The sequence below is a fragment of the Anolis carolinensis genome, chromosome 4, assembly GCF_035594765.1.
Source record: "Anolis carolinensis isolate JA03-04 chromosome 4, rAnoCar3.1.pri, whole genome shotgun sequence".
NCBI classification, from domain to species: Eukaryota; Metazoa; Chordata; class Lepidosauria; order Squamata; family Dactyloidae; genus Anolis; species Anolis carolinensis.
The window spans coordinates 211,107,946-211,124,176 of record NC_085844.1 but is presented as its reverse complement, the minus strand read 5'-3'; the positions used below and the strand labels follow the sequence as shown (position 1 = coordinate 211,124,176).

The 16,231-nt window shown below is 38.3% G+C and overlaps 2 protein-coding genes across 2 annotated transcripts in view; both read left to right on the top strand.

Moving 5' to 3' along the window:
* The window catches only part of phlda3 (pleckstrin homology like domain family A member 3), a 60,476-nt gene extending 58,049 nt beyond the window's left edge, over positions 1–2,427 (top strand). Inside the window, exon 3 of the mRNA XM_003220510.4 lies at positions 434–2,427. The gene's annotated coding sequence lies outside the window, so the exon portion shown is untranslated. The remainder of the gene's footprint in view (positions 1–433) is intronic.
* Positions 2,428–2,588: 161 nt separating this feature from the next.
* tnni1 (troponin I1, slow skeletal type) lies at positions 2,589–9,900 on the top strand. The gene is made up of 6 exons (XM_008109879.3): positions 2,589–2,712; positions 2,845–2,976; positions 5,018–5,107; positions 6,881–7,057; positions 8,067–8,177; positions 9,312–9,900. The coding sequence occupies exons 2-5, from the start codon at positions 2,851–2,853 to the stop codon at positions 8,172–8,174; spliced, it is 501 nt and encodes a 166-aa protein (XP_008108086.2). The 5' UTR covers positions 2,589–2,712; positions 2,845–2,850; the 3' UTR covers positions 8,175–8,177; positions 9,312–9,900.
* Positions 9,901–16,231: the final 6,331 nt, after the last annotated feature.

Here is a 16,231-nt window from a genome sequence, read left to right as displayed (position 1 = left end):
GACTAAAATGTGAATTTTGGATTCACATGGAAGCTACCTCTGAGATAAACTTATAAAAATCTAAAGAAGACACACAGATGAAAAATTCATGGGTTGATACAGAATAATCTGAGTTTCAGATACGAAATTCAAACATGTAGTTTAAAGCACAATTGATAATTTATTTGTTTGATTTTATTTTTTAAAAATGTATTTCAATAGGTTCAGAGGAGAGATACAATTATCACAGCTGTCCATTATCATAATAATTTTAAGTACACCATGAGTAACACATTTGATGTTCATTATTGTAGCTGCCATCATTTGTTTTTGAGAAGTTTATTGTGTTAAAAGTAATGATTATTCCAGTTCTGCCTTTCCTAAATCTGGAATGTTCAACTTCATGGTTTGCATCTTTTAAAAAGGTCTTTGCTATTTTCTTTTCAACTTATAGGCACACCATTTCTTGGCACAATGCCTGAACCGTAAGTAACAGATTCTTCCCTTGCATTATTCTTTGTCTTTTAGGGGTGAGTTTTCATGGCCAATAAGTTTGGTCAGAATGCATCTTAGAGTAAACATCTGAATTTTATCCCAGGGATCTCATGTGTGGCATCTTGCAGAGCTAGTTGTTATACCTGCCACAGGGATGCTGCTGAAAATAGCAGTCCTATATTTGCATCTTCTTCCTTTCCTCCCCCTTGTTTAGATAGGGAAGTCATTCAGCCCTCCAGATATTGCCAGCTCAGATAGCCACTCATTGTGAAGAATACTGGAAATTATAATGCAACAATGTATCTGGGGATCCACATTACAGTTGGCTATCCACATTTGCTAGTTTGACTTTTGTGGATGTGGGTAATATTTGATGAAATGTTCACCCTAAGAATCTCGAGCTTCTCCAGTGTAACTTGGTGGTCAACGTCTGCCAAAAGATTTTTGGAGAAGTTGACCATAGAGGTGTGCTGGATGATCTAGAGATTCCCAGAGAGGTGTTCTCTCACATAAAACATACCGTGTTTCCCCAAAAATAAGACACTGTCTTGTATTATTTTTTTTGTTCCCAAAGATGTGCTAGGTCTTATTTTCAGGGGATGTCTTATTTTTTCACGATTCCTTTCTTGTACTCAATGGCTCCCTCCTCCTCCGCCGAGGAAGGCTCGTGTGGCGTGAAGGAGAAGGAGGGAAAGGCACATACCTTTCCCTCCTATTTCGCGCTGCACACACCTTCCTTGGCGGCGGTGGCTCCATCCTCCTAGGTCTTACTTTTGGGAAATGTCTTATATTTGACAATACAACAAAACCTCTACTAGGTCTTATTTTCAGGGGATGTCTTATTTTCAGGGAAACACGGTAGTAATGTTTCTATTTGCTTTCTGTGTCATTAACCCAAGTGAATGTGGAGGGCTTACTGTATTCCTGCCCCTGGTCTTGGGTCACAGGAGTGGAAAAGCTGTGCATATTAATGGCAACTAACCTGTCTAATGGTACAGTCTGGAGTTGTACTTCAAGCAACCTCTGAAGGATCACAGGTGTCTCATGGCTTGATTCTTTAAAATCTGCAACACTTAGAATCCTCCATCCAGCAGCAGCACCATGTCTGCATACAATTTTAGAAGGACGCTCCTTCTACATTAATAATGGCCTATTTTCTCTGTTTCACCCTGGACATGCTAACTAGGAAATTTGGGAGTAGTAGTCACCAGAAATAGTCAATTTCCCAAGCTTTGAGAGTTTGTAATGTGAAAAGGTTCTGTTATAGGTGTGCTGAAGTGGAAAATACTCCCAGACTGCAGAAAGTCCCTAAATACCCTTTCTATGACACTGCATATCAGTTATCAATAATATCCTGCATAATTGTATGCCAACTAACAACAAATTGCATCAAAAAGTACTACTTAGCTATGAAATGTTGAATTCATTTATCATGGGATGAGTACCTCATATCCTGAGAGTTTTTGGAGATCAGACAGCAATTTTCACAAATGGAAATTTTTAGGAGAAAAATTTGAGAACAAAATGGTTTCAGCTTTTGTCATAAATCTATTGCACAAACCAACCACAAGATGGCAGAGTGGAACCTATGCTTTTCAAGGAGAGTGACAGAATTTAGAACAGTGACTTTTTGAACTACAACTACCTAAATTGTCCGACCTAGTCTGGGAGGGCAATGCAAACAAATAATTTTTCTAAACTCTGTAAAGACACAGTTCTTACATTTTTACCATGGGAATATGTAAAAGTAAACATATTTTTCCACCCACTCTCCTGGATAGAAGGCAGGCAGTCCATAACCAACACTGTTGAAATACTGGCATCTCAGGTATCAAAAACTCACCTGTGATCCTACCTGTAGATGTAAGGTCATGTAGCCCATAATACAGAATTCCTGAGATTTGAGATAATTATGCATGCAATATTAAGACCAATGTGGAATATGGGTGTGGTATGATGTCTCCACTCTTTCATACTAGATCAATTTAATTCCAATTTTACAGAGAACTGTATTTTGCATATTCATTCTGTTTATTTCATTTTCTCCTATTTTTATTCTTTCCTCCAAACAAAAATCTGAAGAGAGGTAAGAGCAGTTCCTGTATTCTTTTTTCTTAAAAGTGATTTCAGTGTGGCTATGAAATTTAGAAGAGGCTTATGTCTAATGTGTATTCATTATTTATTTTTGCTTCTTAGAGGAAATCCAAGATCACAGCCTCACGCAAACTCCTTCTGAAGGTGAGTCATAGTGCAATTTAGACTTCTCCTTGCTTTGTCGAAGCAGTTCCAATAAACCATCTACCATTTGACATTTTAAAAATGAGCTGCCATAAAGGCTGTTTTTATAGATGTTTTGGCCTCTTTTTTCAGAGTTTGATGCTGGCTAAAGCCAAAGAAGAATGGGAACAAGAGCAAATAGACAAACAAGGAGAGAAGGAGAGATACTTGGCTGAGAGGATCACTCCTTTGAGAACTAGCGGACTTTCATTTGCCCAGCTCCAGGTAGATTTTTTATTTGAGGAAGACAATACCAGTTTACATGGTTTAGGAAGAGTTGCTGAACATCATAGAAGTCCTAATGAATTAAACCAGTGGTTCTCAACCTGGGGTCCCCAGATGTTTTTGGCCTTCGACTTCCAGAAATCCTAACAGCTGGTAAACTAGCTGGGATTTGTAGGTCAAAAAACACCTGGGGACCCACAGGTTGAGAACCATTGAATTAAACTAAGAGATTTAGTTCAGATCTCCAATAAGCCCCATTTCTTTTGTCTTTCAAAAGACAGGCAAGAAGTCTAGTAAGCCTCATATTTGTAAGGCTATTAGCTAAATTAGAGTTTAGAGGAAATGGTGGCTGATGGCCACATCCGTTGAGTCCACTTGAACTTTATAATTACAACTTTAAGGAAACCATCTAAACTTATCTCCAAAAGTGGTTCAGCACCTTCATGCCATATTTAAAGTTCTGAATAAAACCCAGAGTGGATTCAACACCTCACCAATATTTGTTTTTATTTATGTAATTTAATTTATATCTTTCCCCCAAAGGGTACCCTGGATGGCTCACAATATAAATGCAAAACAAAGTACATAGTTTAAAAATGAATGACAAAAATAAACGACCACATTAAAACATCAATAAAGCAATAGAACATTTTTAAAATTACAGCACATTTACTCCATTAAAGACTTTTTCATATAGCCACTTAGGGCTCATCCAGAAAGCTGAGGAGAGACAGAAGTCTCTGGATGCATCAAGGTTTTCAAGTTCACAAAAAGAGGGGAACATTAATTTTCTGCTGCTCCAAAGAGGTTTTAAATTACAGAAGAGTAGATTTTCATTCAGCATTTGAAGAAATTAATTGAACAGTGAGAGTGGTTTGGCAATGCAACCCATTATTTAGTTGACGGGATCTGCTTCTATTGATATCTTCAAAAAGTGGCTGGACAACTACTTGCTGAGAATGCTCTAGCTGGTGATCCTTCTAACACAAAGATTAAATGATTCTATAATTAAATATTTCCTTTCTCTTTTCAAAAGTGTATGCAACCATATCTAATAGGCAAATGCTGTCCATTTATCTATTAATTGTATCACAGTTTCATATGGAAACCTTTATTGTTTGATTAAACCAGCTTGATTATGGATCATGATCTCTCACAAGGGAGGGGTGTAGCTACATTGGACGGGGTAGGGCAGTGACTCACTCCATGATCTTGGCACCCACACTGCTTCCAGTCTCTTTCCTCCCTTGCTATATCCACACTGCAAAATATAGCAGCCTAACACCACACTAACTAATGACTCAATACCATGGAATTCCGAGGTTTGTCGTTTTGTGAGATATTTACCTTTCTCTGTCAGAGAACTCTGGTCCCACAACAAACTACAAATCCCAGAATACTATAGGATGGAATCATGGTAGTTAAAATTGTGCCAAACTGCTACAATTCTGCAGCATGGATGGTCTATTTGCTAGAGCTCCTGATTTTGGCCCTCCCCTTGTGCTGCTCTTCCACGTTCTCAGAGCTCCTCTTCTTCTACCTTCTTCATTCCAGCAGGACCAAGTGAGTCTCGTGCATCTCTTGGGGACTGTGCACCATTTCTGTTTCTTTATTGTCCCCAGGTACTAAATTATGTTTTTGAATGGAGACTGATGATTGTTTGGCAAGAAAAACACTTGGGCTCCAATATGCACACACTGACTTGTTAAAATATAAAAATTGGATATTTCTAATGTTAGAGCTAGAGGTTATCTTTCTATTGCTTATTTATCCATCTGTCAAGTAAACATTTGAGGTATGAGAACACATCACAAAATCCAAGATATGAGAGCACTTTGTCAATGCTCTTACTGTGGTAGAACGCATTTACATTACTTCTTATGCAGACAGTTTTGCATCACCCCAATTTAATCAATAGATAGTTTCTCCATGTTTTCCCCAGAGAAAGAAAAACAAATGGCATTCTTGACTGACAGCAATCTAGCAAAAGAATGGCCCGGAGAAGATACCCACTGTCCAGTTTTATGTTTTAATTTTCTAGGACCTATGCAGGGAGCTTCATGAGAAGGTAGACATTGTAGATGAGGAGAGATACGACATTGAAGCAAAATGCAACCACAACACACGGGAGGTAAGAAGAAGGCAAAGTGAGGGATGTTGAAATCTCAGTAATAGTACATTTGTACTAATTGTTCTGCTGTTATAGATGGCAAAAATACACTCACTGAAATGTTTGAACAAATTTATTGAGTTTACAATCTTAGCTTATTTTTGAAAAGTGTGCATGTATCTTTCATTTTCCTGCTGAGATAAAAAATTCATTGAAAATTACATTCAAGTAAATCATACAACTTAAAATATGTAGTTTTGAAAATGTGAACAAGGAAGGCCTTCTCAGTGTTTACTTCCAGGCTTTAGAGTTCCTTTTCTTGAGAGAATAAGCCTTTTTGTTTCAATAGCTTTTAATATATAACTGCTTAGGAAGGAAAAGCCTTTCATAATGTTCTGCATTGTCTATATTTGCCCTTTTATAATGATCATGGTTTTAACTGCATTTATTTCTATTTATGGTTTAATTATATTTTAAAGTGTTTTATGATGTTCAATTTTAGCTGTTATTTCTTTTAACTTTTATAAGCCACCTTGTGTCCTGAACTGCAGAAAAGATGGGTTATAATATAGTACAATTGATGACGATGGTGAGGATGATGTGTAGTAGAGTAGACAGAAGTGAAATCACCAAAAGGATTAGCCAGACTTTTCAAAACACATTTTTTTCTGGCATAAATAAAGATGATTGCCTTTTCTTAGAAGCTTCCAAAGGTAGGCACTCGCCTTTTAAATACAGTAAAACTCCTGCAACCCACAGAACCCATACTTACAGTTTTACTTGTTTATGCTGTGGTGCAGGCTGGAGAGCAAGCCAGTTGCAACCAGCTGCAATGAATCACTCTGACCAGGAGGTCTTGAGTTCGAGGCCTGCTCGGAGCCTATGTTTGTCTTGTCTTTGTTCTATGTTAAAAGGCATTGAATGTTTGCCTATATGTGTAATGTGATCCGCCCTGAGTCCCCTTCGGGGTGAGAAGGACGGGATATAAATGCTGTAAATAAATAAATAAATAAATAAATATTTCTATACATTTTAGATCTGGAGGACCTAATGGTAATTCTATGGTCATTTTAGACCTAAAATTACCACAGAGTTGTGGTGGAGAAGCTAGCAAATTCCTAGAAAGGATACCCTCTAGAAATATCTAGGTCCACCAACACAATTCTATAGTATTCTGAAAGTGAAGCAATTTAATTGTGTTTAATTTTAACTGTAGTCTCATGAAACTTTGGTCTGGCTGTCAATGTATTCTGCATGTATACAGAAGGTCTTACTATAGGTCCCATTTTTAATACCTGTAAAATGCCAAATTGTCATACCAAAAAGTGGATTTCAGTGTTGTTGTTTTTTTAAAAAAAAAAATGAGAACTCACTACTGTTTCTATACAGTAATTGGGCAAAATGTTGGCCACAGAGATAACACTGTTGTCAAATTCAGATTATCATTTATATCAAAAACTAGGTAGAACAGATACACAAGAGAAAACAATTTCAAAGTAGCCATAACTATTTGATGCCACCCCCTTTAGGGATGCTGTACTTGAGGCTTGCAGTTCTTTCCCCCTCTTTCTCCACTCCCAATGAAAGCCTGATGCTATTAGGAATGTCCCCCTGTGCACAGAATATCTTTCCACCAAAGGGCATTCCCAGGGCTTTCTTCATCCTGGTAGAGCAAGATGGTCAATCTCAAGCTAACCCTTTCCTCTATAAAAATAACAAGGTTGCTATGTTCTTGATCTCAATCTTTGAAAGGATTATGACCATACATGGTCTTTTATTTATCCTGTCCCACAGATTAAAGACCTGAAATTGAAAGTACTGGACCTTCGAGGAAAGTTCAAGCGTCCTCCCTTGAGGCGTGTCCGTGTCTCTGCAGATGCCATGCTAAGGGCTCTGCTGGGTTCTAAGCACAAAGTTTCCATGGACTTGAGAGCCAACCTCAAATCTGTCAAGAAGGAAGACACAGAGAAGGTTAGTGGCTAAGAATCCCCCATTAAATCAAATCTGATGTTATATCTTTTGTAGTCATGTTCATAGTTTGGCTAGAAATGGTGGAATGCTGTTGTGTGGATATTACTACCATTTTTATGCACAAGAAAAACATCCAAAACCAGGTGAATGGAAGTCTCCATTTAGAAGGGTTTCTCTGAGTTGTTGGAGAAAGAACTGATAGGCTGTGAGATACAGAAACCTTTCAAAAGCTGGCCATTGGAAATTATATTCAGTTATTTCTAGATTGTAACTTCCATGGGAAGTATAGGCATTGATGGCTGGAAGATCCACGGTGTTGCAGCCTGAAAATCAAATTTTGTAACCCCTCTCATTTTTCAGAACAAAACAAAACAAAACAAAACAAAAACAATTGTCAGCATTGGCTGAAGAATTGTAAGTGTCTAAAAGAAAACCATTCCAAAGCCAGTCATTTATACAGTAGAGTCTCACTTATCCAAGCTAAACGGGCCGGCAGAAGGTTGGATAAGCGAATATCTTGGATAATAAGGAGGGATTAAGGAAAAGCCTATTAAACATCAAATTAGGTTATGATTTTACAAATTCAGCACCAAAACTTCAAGTTATACAACAAATTTGACAGAAAAAGTAGTTCAATACGCAGTAATGTTATGTTGTAATTACTGTATTTACGAAGCACCAAAATATCACGATATATTGAAAACATTGACTACAAAAATGGCTTGGATTATCCAGAGGCTTGGATAAGCGAGGCTTGGATTAGTGAGACTCTACTGTATTTGGATTCTGAAATCTCACCTGGCTAGACCCATCCATTTTCAATTTCATATTCACTTCCATAAGAAATAGAAACTCTGGAATGAAAGCAAGTTTAAAGTTGCATGACTTCTGGGTGTAGTCTGAGCTTGAGTAGTGATCCTATGAGATTGTGTAATGCACGACTTTGGCTATATGAATGGGATCATAGTATATTCTAAAGCATGGTTTAACAATCTGGTTTTCCTGACAGGAACGTCCTGTGGAAGTGGGCGACTGGCGTAAGAATGTGGAGGCCATGTCAGGAATGGAGGGAAGGAAGAAGATGTTTGATGCTGCTAAATCTCCAACAGGGCAGTGAAAGGTATTCTAATGAATTAACTGTAATGTAATGAATTAACTGTAATGTAATACATTAATAGTCATTATTATAACAAATTAATCTCTATACTAATTTTATTTAAGAGGTCTTAGTCCCTGTGCTGTCCTAATTCCCGATCAACACTTTTAGCACTAAATAAAATACGATAGATCCTCCAGTTTTGATATGATGAAACTATACATAACTGAACTATTACTCACAGTGCTATCCAGAGCTTCATGATTGAAGTCTAGATTCATTTCATTATATCCATTTGTCTTGAAAGAAACTATCTAAACTGAAAAGAAACTTCTAACTTTTCCATTATCATCTCATTCCAACTAAAGTTGATTTTATTTTGATTTTTCTGCTTAGATTATATTCTTCTGGGAACATGCCAAGTCAAGTCAACTTATTTATACCCCATCCCATCTCCCCGTGGGGACCCGGGGAGCTTGAATAATTTGTTATTAAGCAAAGTTGCTTATAGAAATGACTTTGGCTGTAATTCTGCTAGTGAATTCAAATGATGTTACTCAATATCTTGGTCATTGTGGAGGACAGAAACCTTTACCAACTATTCAACAACTATAATCCCACCTTCAGAATCACCTTTGAAGCAATGCAACCTCCACAGCATGGTTATATGCAAGGATCACCTAAGGATGCCCAGAAATCCTTCTGAATGGCTACTTCATCGTGCCTAGCTAAATGAAAATGGTTGGACACATCTATGATGACCCCCTCCCATTTTAATGTTTTCCTCTTATTCCTCCCACCCATGTTGCCATTGTGGGAACAACCCTTGTTTATGAAATGGGGAAAAGGGAGGGGGAATATCCAGCGAAACAGACACAATGGTTTTCTTCCTTCAACTCCCCCCCCCCCATAAAATAGTCTATCTTTCTCTGTCTAGTGCCCCCGTTTAGCTTCCACCCATATATTGGAACAGTACCAAAATTTCTTATGGTTCTGAGGTGATAGGAAATGTAGCTATGTACCACAAGTATGTCTTCTGATGCAGAATTTGTAACCATATCACACATGGCAGTATTTATTTATCATTGTAAAGTCTTTCCATCAGAAGAGTTTCAATTTATTCATTGTTCTCCTTTTCCCTCCCTGTGATTCTTTCAGGTCCTGCATGGAAAGATGAGGTACCTTCCCTATGGTGCCTGAATGCATTTCCTTCCTTTCTTTTGCTCCTTGGTGCTTGTTCCTTCTTGCCATACATCTCCACACATTAGCTGTAGAACTGCCACATTTATGGACATTGTTTAAGGGTTGCTATGATTTGCAGCTCTTCACGAGCCCATTAAACCAGCAGTGGAAACACACAGTCACTTGTTAGCAGTAGCCGATTCAGTGAACAATGCAGTTGTCCTGCAGTGCAGCATTCCCTCCAGGGCCATTTCACCTGTACTGAGGGCATGGTAGTCCTGATGACAAATTTGTTAATGTGCCAGGAGAAAAAGGATATTTTAACATAGGTGATTATCCCACTACAACCAGAGAAGATATTCAGACCCATATATTCTATTAATTGAACACAACTAAGAATTTTCTTCTGGAAGTTTTGGTGACCTGTTCTTCTCATCCAGAAAGTCTTTCTGCTCTCTCCACACCAGTTTGATGTACAGTTTGGAAGATGCAACCATTGTTTCTTTCTGTTCATTAAAAATCAGCAGCATCAAAAACAAATGAATAAAACCTATATTTCTTTGAAGTTGTCCAAAATTCTATACAGTATACACAATAGCAAGTGGATTGTATTGCTGCTTGTGACCTCACAAGGTTTTAGATGGGATATCCATGAATCATATCTATTCTGTCACCAATTTGATAGTTTAATTCTCTTTGTTGGTGACGGCTTGTCATTTGTTTTTGGTTTCAGCCTCATCGCTGTAGCATGATCGGTTAATTCTAAAGGATATTCCAAATCAGACCAATCAGTCCCAGCACTCCCCCCCCCCCCCCCCCCAGTTTTTCTCAGCTATGGTATATGGAAGCCTCTAAGTTAAAATGTGGATTGGACCAAACAAATTATGCATTTGCTTTACAGTTGAACTATAAAATTTCAGAGCAAAGTGATGATTCAAGAACTTTCAAGCAGATCGGGGGTGAACCTACTGTGTATGTGGTATGAATGAGGGCATTGCTCCTACAAATATGTTCTTTTACCCCAATGGAATTTTCCATCACTCCCCAAATTTCTAACATTGTGGACAGTAAAACATTGAAAAATTACCAACTTTTAAATTTACTGTATTTGCACTCCCTTGATAATTTCACCTGACTTTCTTTGGATGTATAAACTAGATTTCTAAATGCCCAATTGATATTTTAAGTAACTGGAATGTAAGCTATTTGTGGAATGAAGGAAAATTTAATGGGGGGCAGAAATATAATGGGGGCCAATGTCCTCATTTGTCCCTCTGCCTATAGGTTCACCCTTGCATCGGATGAAGGAACAGAAGTTCAATTTGGTAGCTGCTGAGGGTGTTGTAGAAATAGGTAACTGAAAGGTCATCGGGTAGTGGGAGATGACATTTTTCCTTGCAAAATGTCCCAGCTTCAACACCAAACATCTCCAGATACTACAAAAAGAGACTCTAATCTTAAAAGCTGGAGAGGTGCTGTTATTACAGTCAATGTAGACAATACTGAATTAGGCAAATCAGTGATTTCATTTGTATAATGTAGCCACATAAGTTTGAGCTGCTTGGTTGACTGCGGCAGAAAATTCCCCTCTATGTTCTTTCACTAGAGAAGGTGAAATAAAACAAGAGGTATACCCAGTGATTAAGAACTGGACTTCTGATATTTTGGAAGGCTTCAGTGAGACATGGGGCCCTTCCACACAGCCATACAATCCATAATATCAAGGCAGACAATTCACAATATCTGCTTTGAACTGGATTATCTGAGTCCACACTGCCATGTAATCCAGTTCAATATGAATTTTATACAGCTGTCTGGAAGGGGCCATGGTTACACAGAGGCCAGTTCTGCACAGCTGTATAAAATCCACATTTAACTGGATATATGGCAGTGTGGACTCAGATATTCCAGTTCAAAGCAGATATTGTGGATTATCTGCCTTGATATTCTGGGCTACATGTCTGTGTGGAAGGACCCAAATACAGTTTCTCTCACTTCAAAACTGTAGTGGTAGAGTATCATTGATTCACAAAATTTTAGAATTTTAGAGTTATGGTCCTGGCCTTCAGTACTATTTGTTATTCTAAAACGTTTGTCATTCTTAAATTCATATATAGTCAAACAACAGGGAATTATATGTCCATTCATTACCAGTAGATGGCATTGCTTAACAGTAAGCTGTAGATCTGAAATACTGTAGTATTTGGAAAATGTCTCTTGTCATGTTTATAAAAGTTATGTATCCCTTATCCCAAATGGAGCCTCCGGTGGCTCAGAGTGTTAAAACACTGAGCTGCTGAACTTGCAGACCGAAAGGTCCCAGGTTCAAATTCGGGGAGCAGAATGGACTCAGGGCGGATCACATTATGTACATATAGGGCAAACATTCAATGCCCATAAACACATCGAACTGAGACAGAGACAACAGACAGACAGACGCAGAGGCAATTTAACCTTCTCTTGAGGGGATGTTCGATTCTGGCCACAGGGGGGAGCAGCTGCTTCATCATCCACTCTGATGGCACTTCCTCACTTCCTCATTCCAATGTTGTAAATTAGTTAAACTTGCCTCCCCACTTTTATAAGTGGTACCTTATTTCCTACTTGATAGATGCAACTATCTTTCAGGTTGCTAGGTCAGCAACGAGCAGGAGCTATATTTTATTTTTAATTGACGGGTGCTCACCCCGCCACGGGCTGGCCTCGAACTCATGACCTCATGGTCAGAGTGATTTATTGCAGCAGCTGTTTACCAGCCTGCACCACAGCCCGGCAGGTGTACTACAGCTGCTGGTTAAAAGGAGGAAACAGCAAAAAGTTTCAGATTGTGGATTTCCAGATTAGGGATACTCTACCTGTACCTGGACTTAATGTCAGGGGAAACCTTTACCTTTACCTACCTGTATAATGTTCAGTGAATACAGCAGTTCCCTTCTGGGTTATTGTTGTTATTATTATTATTATTATTATTATTATTATTATTATTATTATTATTATTGCTATGTTTATTTATATCCCGCTTTTTTCTATAAGGAGCCTCAAAGCAGCTAACATCAAAATCATTATAATACACTTTTAAATAAGCAAATATCAAAACAGTATTATTAAAACAATGCAGTTAAATCCATAAAAACATAAAAAACCATAGCAGCCCTTGAAATGATTTTTAAAAACTCTTTCTCTAAAAGCATGCCTGAATAAAATGGTTTTAGCCTGCTGCTGGAAGGACAGGTTTGCAATCTTTCTTCTGTTGGCATCCTAACTGGAATTACACCATCATAACTCACTTTTTCGTCATTGTAAAGGTTGGAATTCTGCTCCAACCATGCATCAATCCTAATCTCCTTCAACTGACTGACAGCTTTGTCAAACCCATGGTGCTTTCAGAAAGCGTCAAAAATAAGTGGGGCAAAAAATTGCAGGACCTGAAACACGTCCAAACACAGACCTGTGATTGCTGGTAAATCAGTGGTTCCCAAACTTATTTGGCCTACCGCCCCCTTTCCAGAAAAAATATTACTCGGTGCCCTGGAAATTATTTTTTTACATTTTTAATAGAAATTAAACAGAAAGATATATGTACCTGTGGCCATCATAGCTCCCCTGGATTGCTGCAGCGCCCACCAGCACCCACTTTGGGAATCACTGTGGTAAATGGTCCCTCGCCATCCTGACACCTTCGTTTGTAGCGGATGGATGGGGGACATCTGGTGGAAGTTTCCTTTAAAAAAAATGACTCTCCAAGATGCGCTGGACCCCATACGTACTCATGCGGATATCTAAATGTATACACAAGCAGATTTCTTATTATCTCTCCTCACCCTACTGTAAATTCAAGCTCTGTTTAATTTCATAAAGTTTAGAACAAATGAATGCTTGCAGGGAATTCTCATTGTAATTGCTTCCATTTGTGCTTCCATTTAGCCACCTGTGTGTCTGTTTACATTTGTTTACAGCTCAGATCAGCTGTTTTGGGAATTTAAAAATGTGCACATAGCAATCCACACCAGGACATAGGAATGAAATCACATGTTTCCTTGAGTACACAGTCATGTAAACATGTGCATTCTTGGCTGAAATTGGGTTTTAAGCGCACCCTTTTAACACATGTTTTTCAGCTGTTAATCCAAATAGCATACATTTTTATGAAATGTCATTTAGCCATCTACCCATCCCAGTTTTTTCCTCATTTTAGGGCATGTGTAGAAGGGCCCGCAGAGTGCATCTGATGGTAGAATTAATGCTGTTTAACACTACTTTAATTGCCATGGCACAATGCTATGGAAGCATGAAACTTGTAATTTTACAAGATATTTAGCCTAATCTGCCAATGTGTGCTGATGCCTCATCAAACTACAACTCTTGGAATTCCATAGCATTGAGCTAGTGGTGTCAAACTGTATTAATTCTACAGTGTAGATACACCCCAGTCTTTTTTTTGTGTGGGTCAATAAGTCCTTCGTTGTGACTTAACAGTTTTCCTTTGTGCAGGATTGTCTCCTTGCAAGTTTCAATTTCACTCCCAGGAAGATATCATTTTCTGTCAGATTCTTCTCCTTCTTGTAATGAAGCTCCATTTTAATGTGAAAAGTGTACTTCATACCAAAGTGGGTTGGTTTGTGTTTCTGACATGCCTTCTTTGGAAGAAAGTTTTTTTCTATTTGCTTCTAAGCAGTTTGTGCCTCAGTTGGGCACATTATTACTCACCTGGGCATATTGCCATAAACCACAGCAGATCAGCACACTGCCTGCCCAGCTACAGTTTACAAGTAACCAAGTTCACAAAGTTCTTTGTGCATTGTAAAAAAAAATGCTTCTACCTCATACAGAAGGAATGTAGGCATTAGATGTGCCAGTAGCCATTCTACTATTCAGCTTAAGGCGCAGGTTGTACCTCTGGCCTCCATGAAGCTGTGTTCCTAATTAAACAGACTGCATACTAAACTGATGCTATTGCTACTACCACTACTATTATGAGTAGTTGTTTTTATATTGTGTCATCAATTGCATAATCTTCTACAAAGGGCAAGTGAACAGACTCTGTCCTGTTAGGGTTACCACCCATGTAACTGAAAAAAATATTTCACATGATATATTAAAGGATTTCTATGCTCACAAAAGCACCGAAATGTCGTAAAACTGCATCTGTTCTTGACCACACATTTATGAGATGCTTCCTTTTTATATCTGCCAATAGTCCTGATTTGATAGTCCCAGCCTCTGACAATACAGTTGTCTCAGGGCACTTCCAGACAGCACGGAAGTGTGGGTTTTAAATAGAGGACAAAAAACTCTGAGACCTGTCTGCAGGTTCCCATACAAACCTGTTAGTTCTGGGATTTCTTCCCCTGCAATCCTCACAGGCTTCCTCTGCATCGGAACAAGATGGAGAGTGGATGGGGGACATCCGACAGAAGGTTTTTTTTTTTGTTTTTTTTAAATCACCCCGTAATGCGCTGAATTGTATATATGCACAAATGCAAATATCTTTTTTTTTTTTGCAAATATCTTAATATAAATACAAGCAGGTTCACATGTCACATATGAGGTTCAGCAAGAGAGAATTTATTTCAAAAAGCTTCTGCTGGATTTCTCTCTTTCCCATTTTTTTTTAAATTCAAGCTCAGTTTAATATTATAAAGTTTAAAATAAAGAGCTTCAGACAGTTCTAATTACTTCCATTCATGCTTCCTTTAAATCAGCTGTGTGTCCGTTTCACAGCCCAATCAGCTGATCAGCTGTTTTGGGCTTTTAAAAAGTGGACATGTGCTGAGCGATCTCCATGGGGGGGGGGGGAGTAAATAATGTGTTTTTTGCAAGTGCAGGGATATACAGTGATGCGAATATGCACATTTCCCAGTTGGACTCAGGATAAAGGGAGACCTTTTACCCCATGTTTTTCATCCATTGCAGCGAACCAGCACAGATTTACCTATTGCATCATGTAACCCCCCCCCCCCTTTTAACTCGGGAAATCCTGTGTTTTAGGTGCTCTGTATAAGGTCCATCTCTTATTTCTGAATGATCTAGGACCTAGGGCAAAACAAATGCTTATGCAACACACTCATGATATCTATGCTCAATTGGACCTAGCAAGTATAGGTAGGTCTTCTGCCACAAAGTTTTTAGCTTCCTACAAAATGAATATTCATTTCGAACACTATCTGACTATTCCAGTTCCTTTACCCTTAAGAAGAATATATACCAGGGCCAGGTTTGAACAAGTTGGTATTATGATGCAAACTGGTTGCTACTGTAACATCCCAAGAAATGAGAGATTTTGTGTCTGGGGAGAACAAATAGGGGAAGATATCAAACATTTTTTGATTGACTGCCCAGCAAATGCTGATCTTCGACACAGATATTTACACCATAATCAGAGTAAGCCTTCTTATCCTGAAAGCTATCAAGGAAAGAGCACATTTCATGAAAGAAGAATCAGGAAAATAAGATTTTGACGGCAAACAAAAGGTCAGCTGCTGTCCTCCCATCCTTTTTGCCTTGTTTTTATTTGTGTTGCACTTTGAAATGGTCATATGACTGGTCAAACGAATTAATAATAATAATAATAATAATAAGGTCCCTCTTTTTCTCAGCTGCTCTTAAAATGTTCTAATTTCTCCTTCTTTCACTTTCCCCATTCAAACTTTGTAATACACTAACAAACGGATTTGAATTTTCTCCTAAAGACTGTGAGTGGAGCAGGTTTTGAAACTAGCACTTGATCATTATTACTTAAAGTCAGCTTTTAAAAACAAAACAAAAGATCAGTTTCCAGGGTGATTTAAGATTTTCCCTGCAGCCTTCATGTCTAGAAGAATACTTTCCTTCAGGTTTATAGCAGCTGTTTCTAGGACAAGCCGTAATGTATTTCAGAGAGAAATGGCCAGATGCCA

Coding starts and splice junctions, on each gene's coding strand:
- tnni1 (XM_008109879.3), top strand. CDS start 2,851: ATGCTGGCTAAAGCCAAAGAAGAATGGGAACAAGAGCAAATAGACAAA. Junction 5,108..6,880: donor GCAACCACAACACACGGGAG/GTAAGAAGAAGG, acceptor CCTGTCCCACAG/ATTAAAGACCTGAAATTGAA. Junction 7,058..8,066: donor AGAAGGAAGACACAGAGAAG/GTTAGTGGCTAA, acceptor TTTTCCTGACAG/GAACGTCCTGTGGAAGTGGG.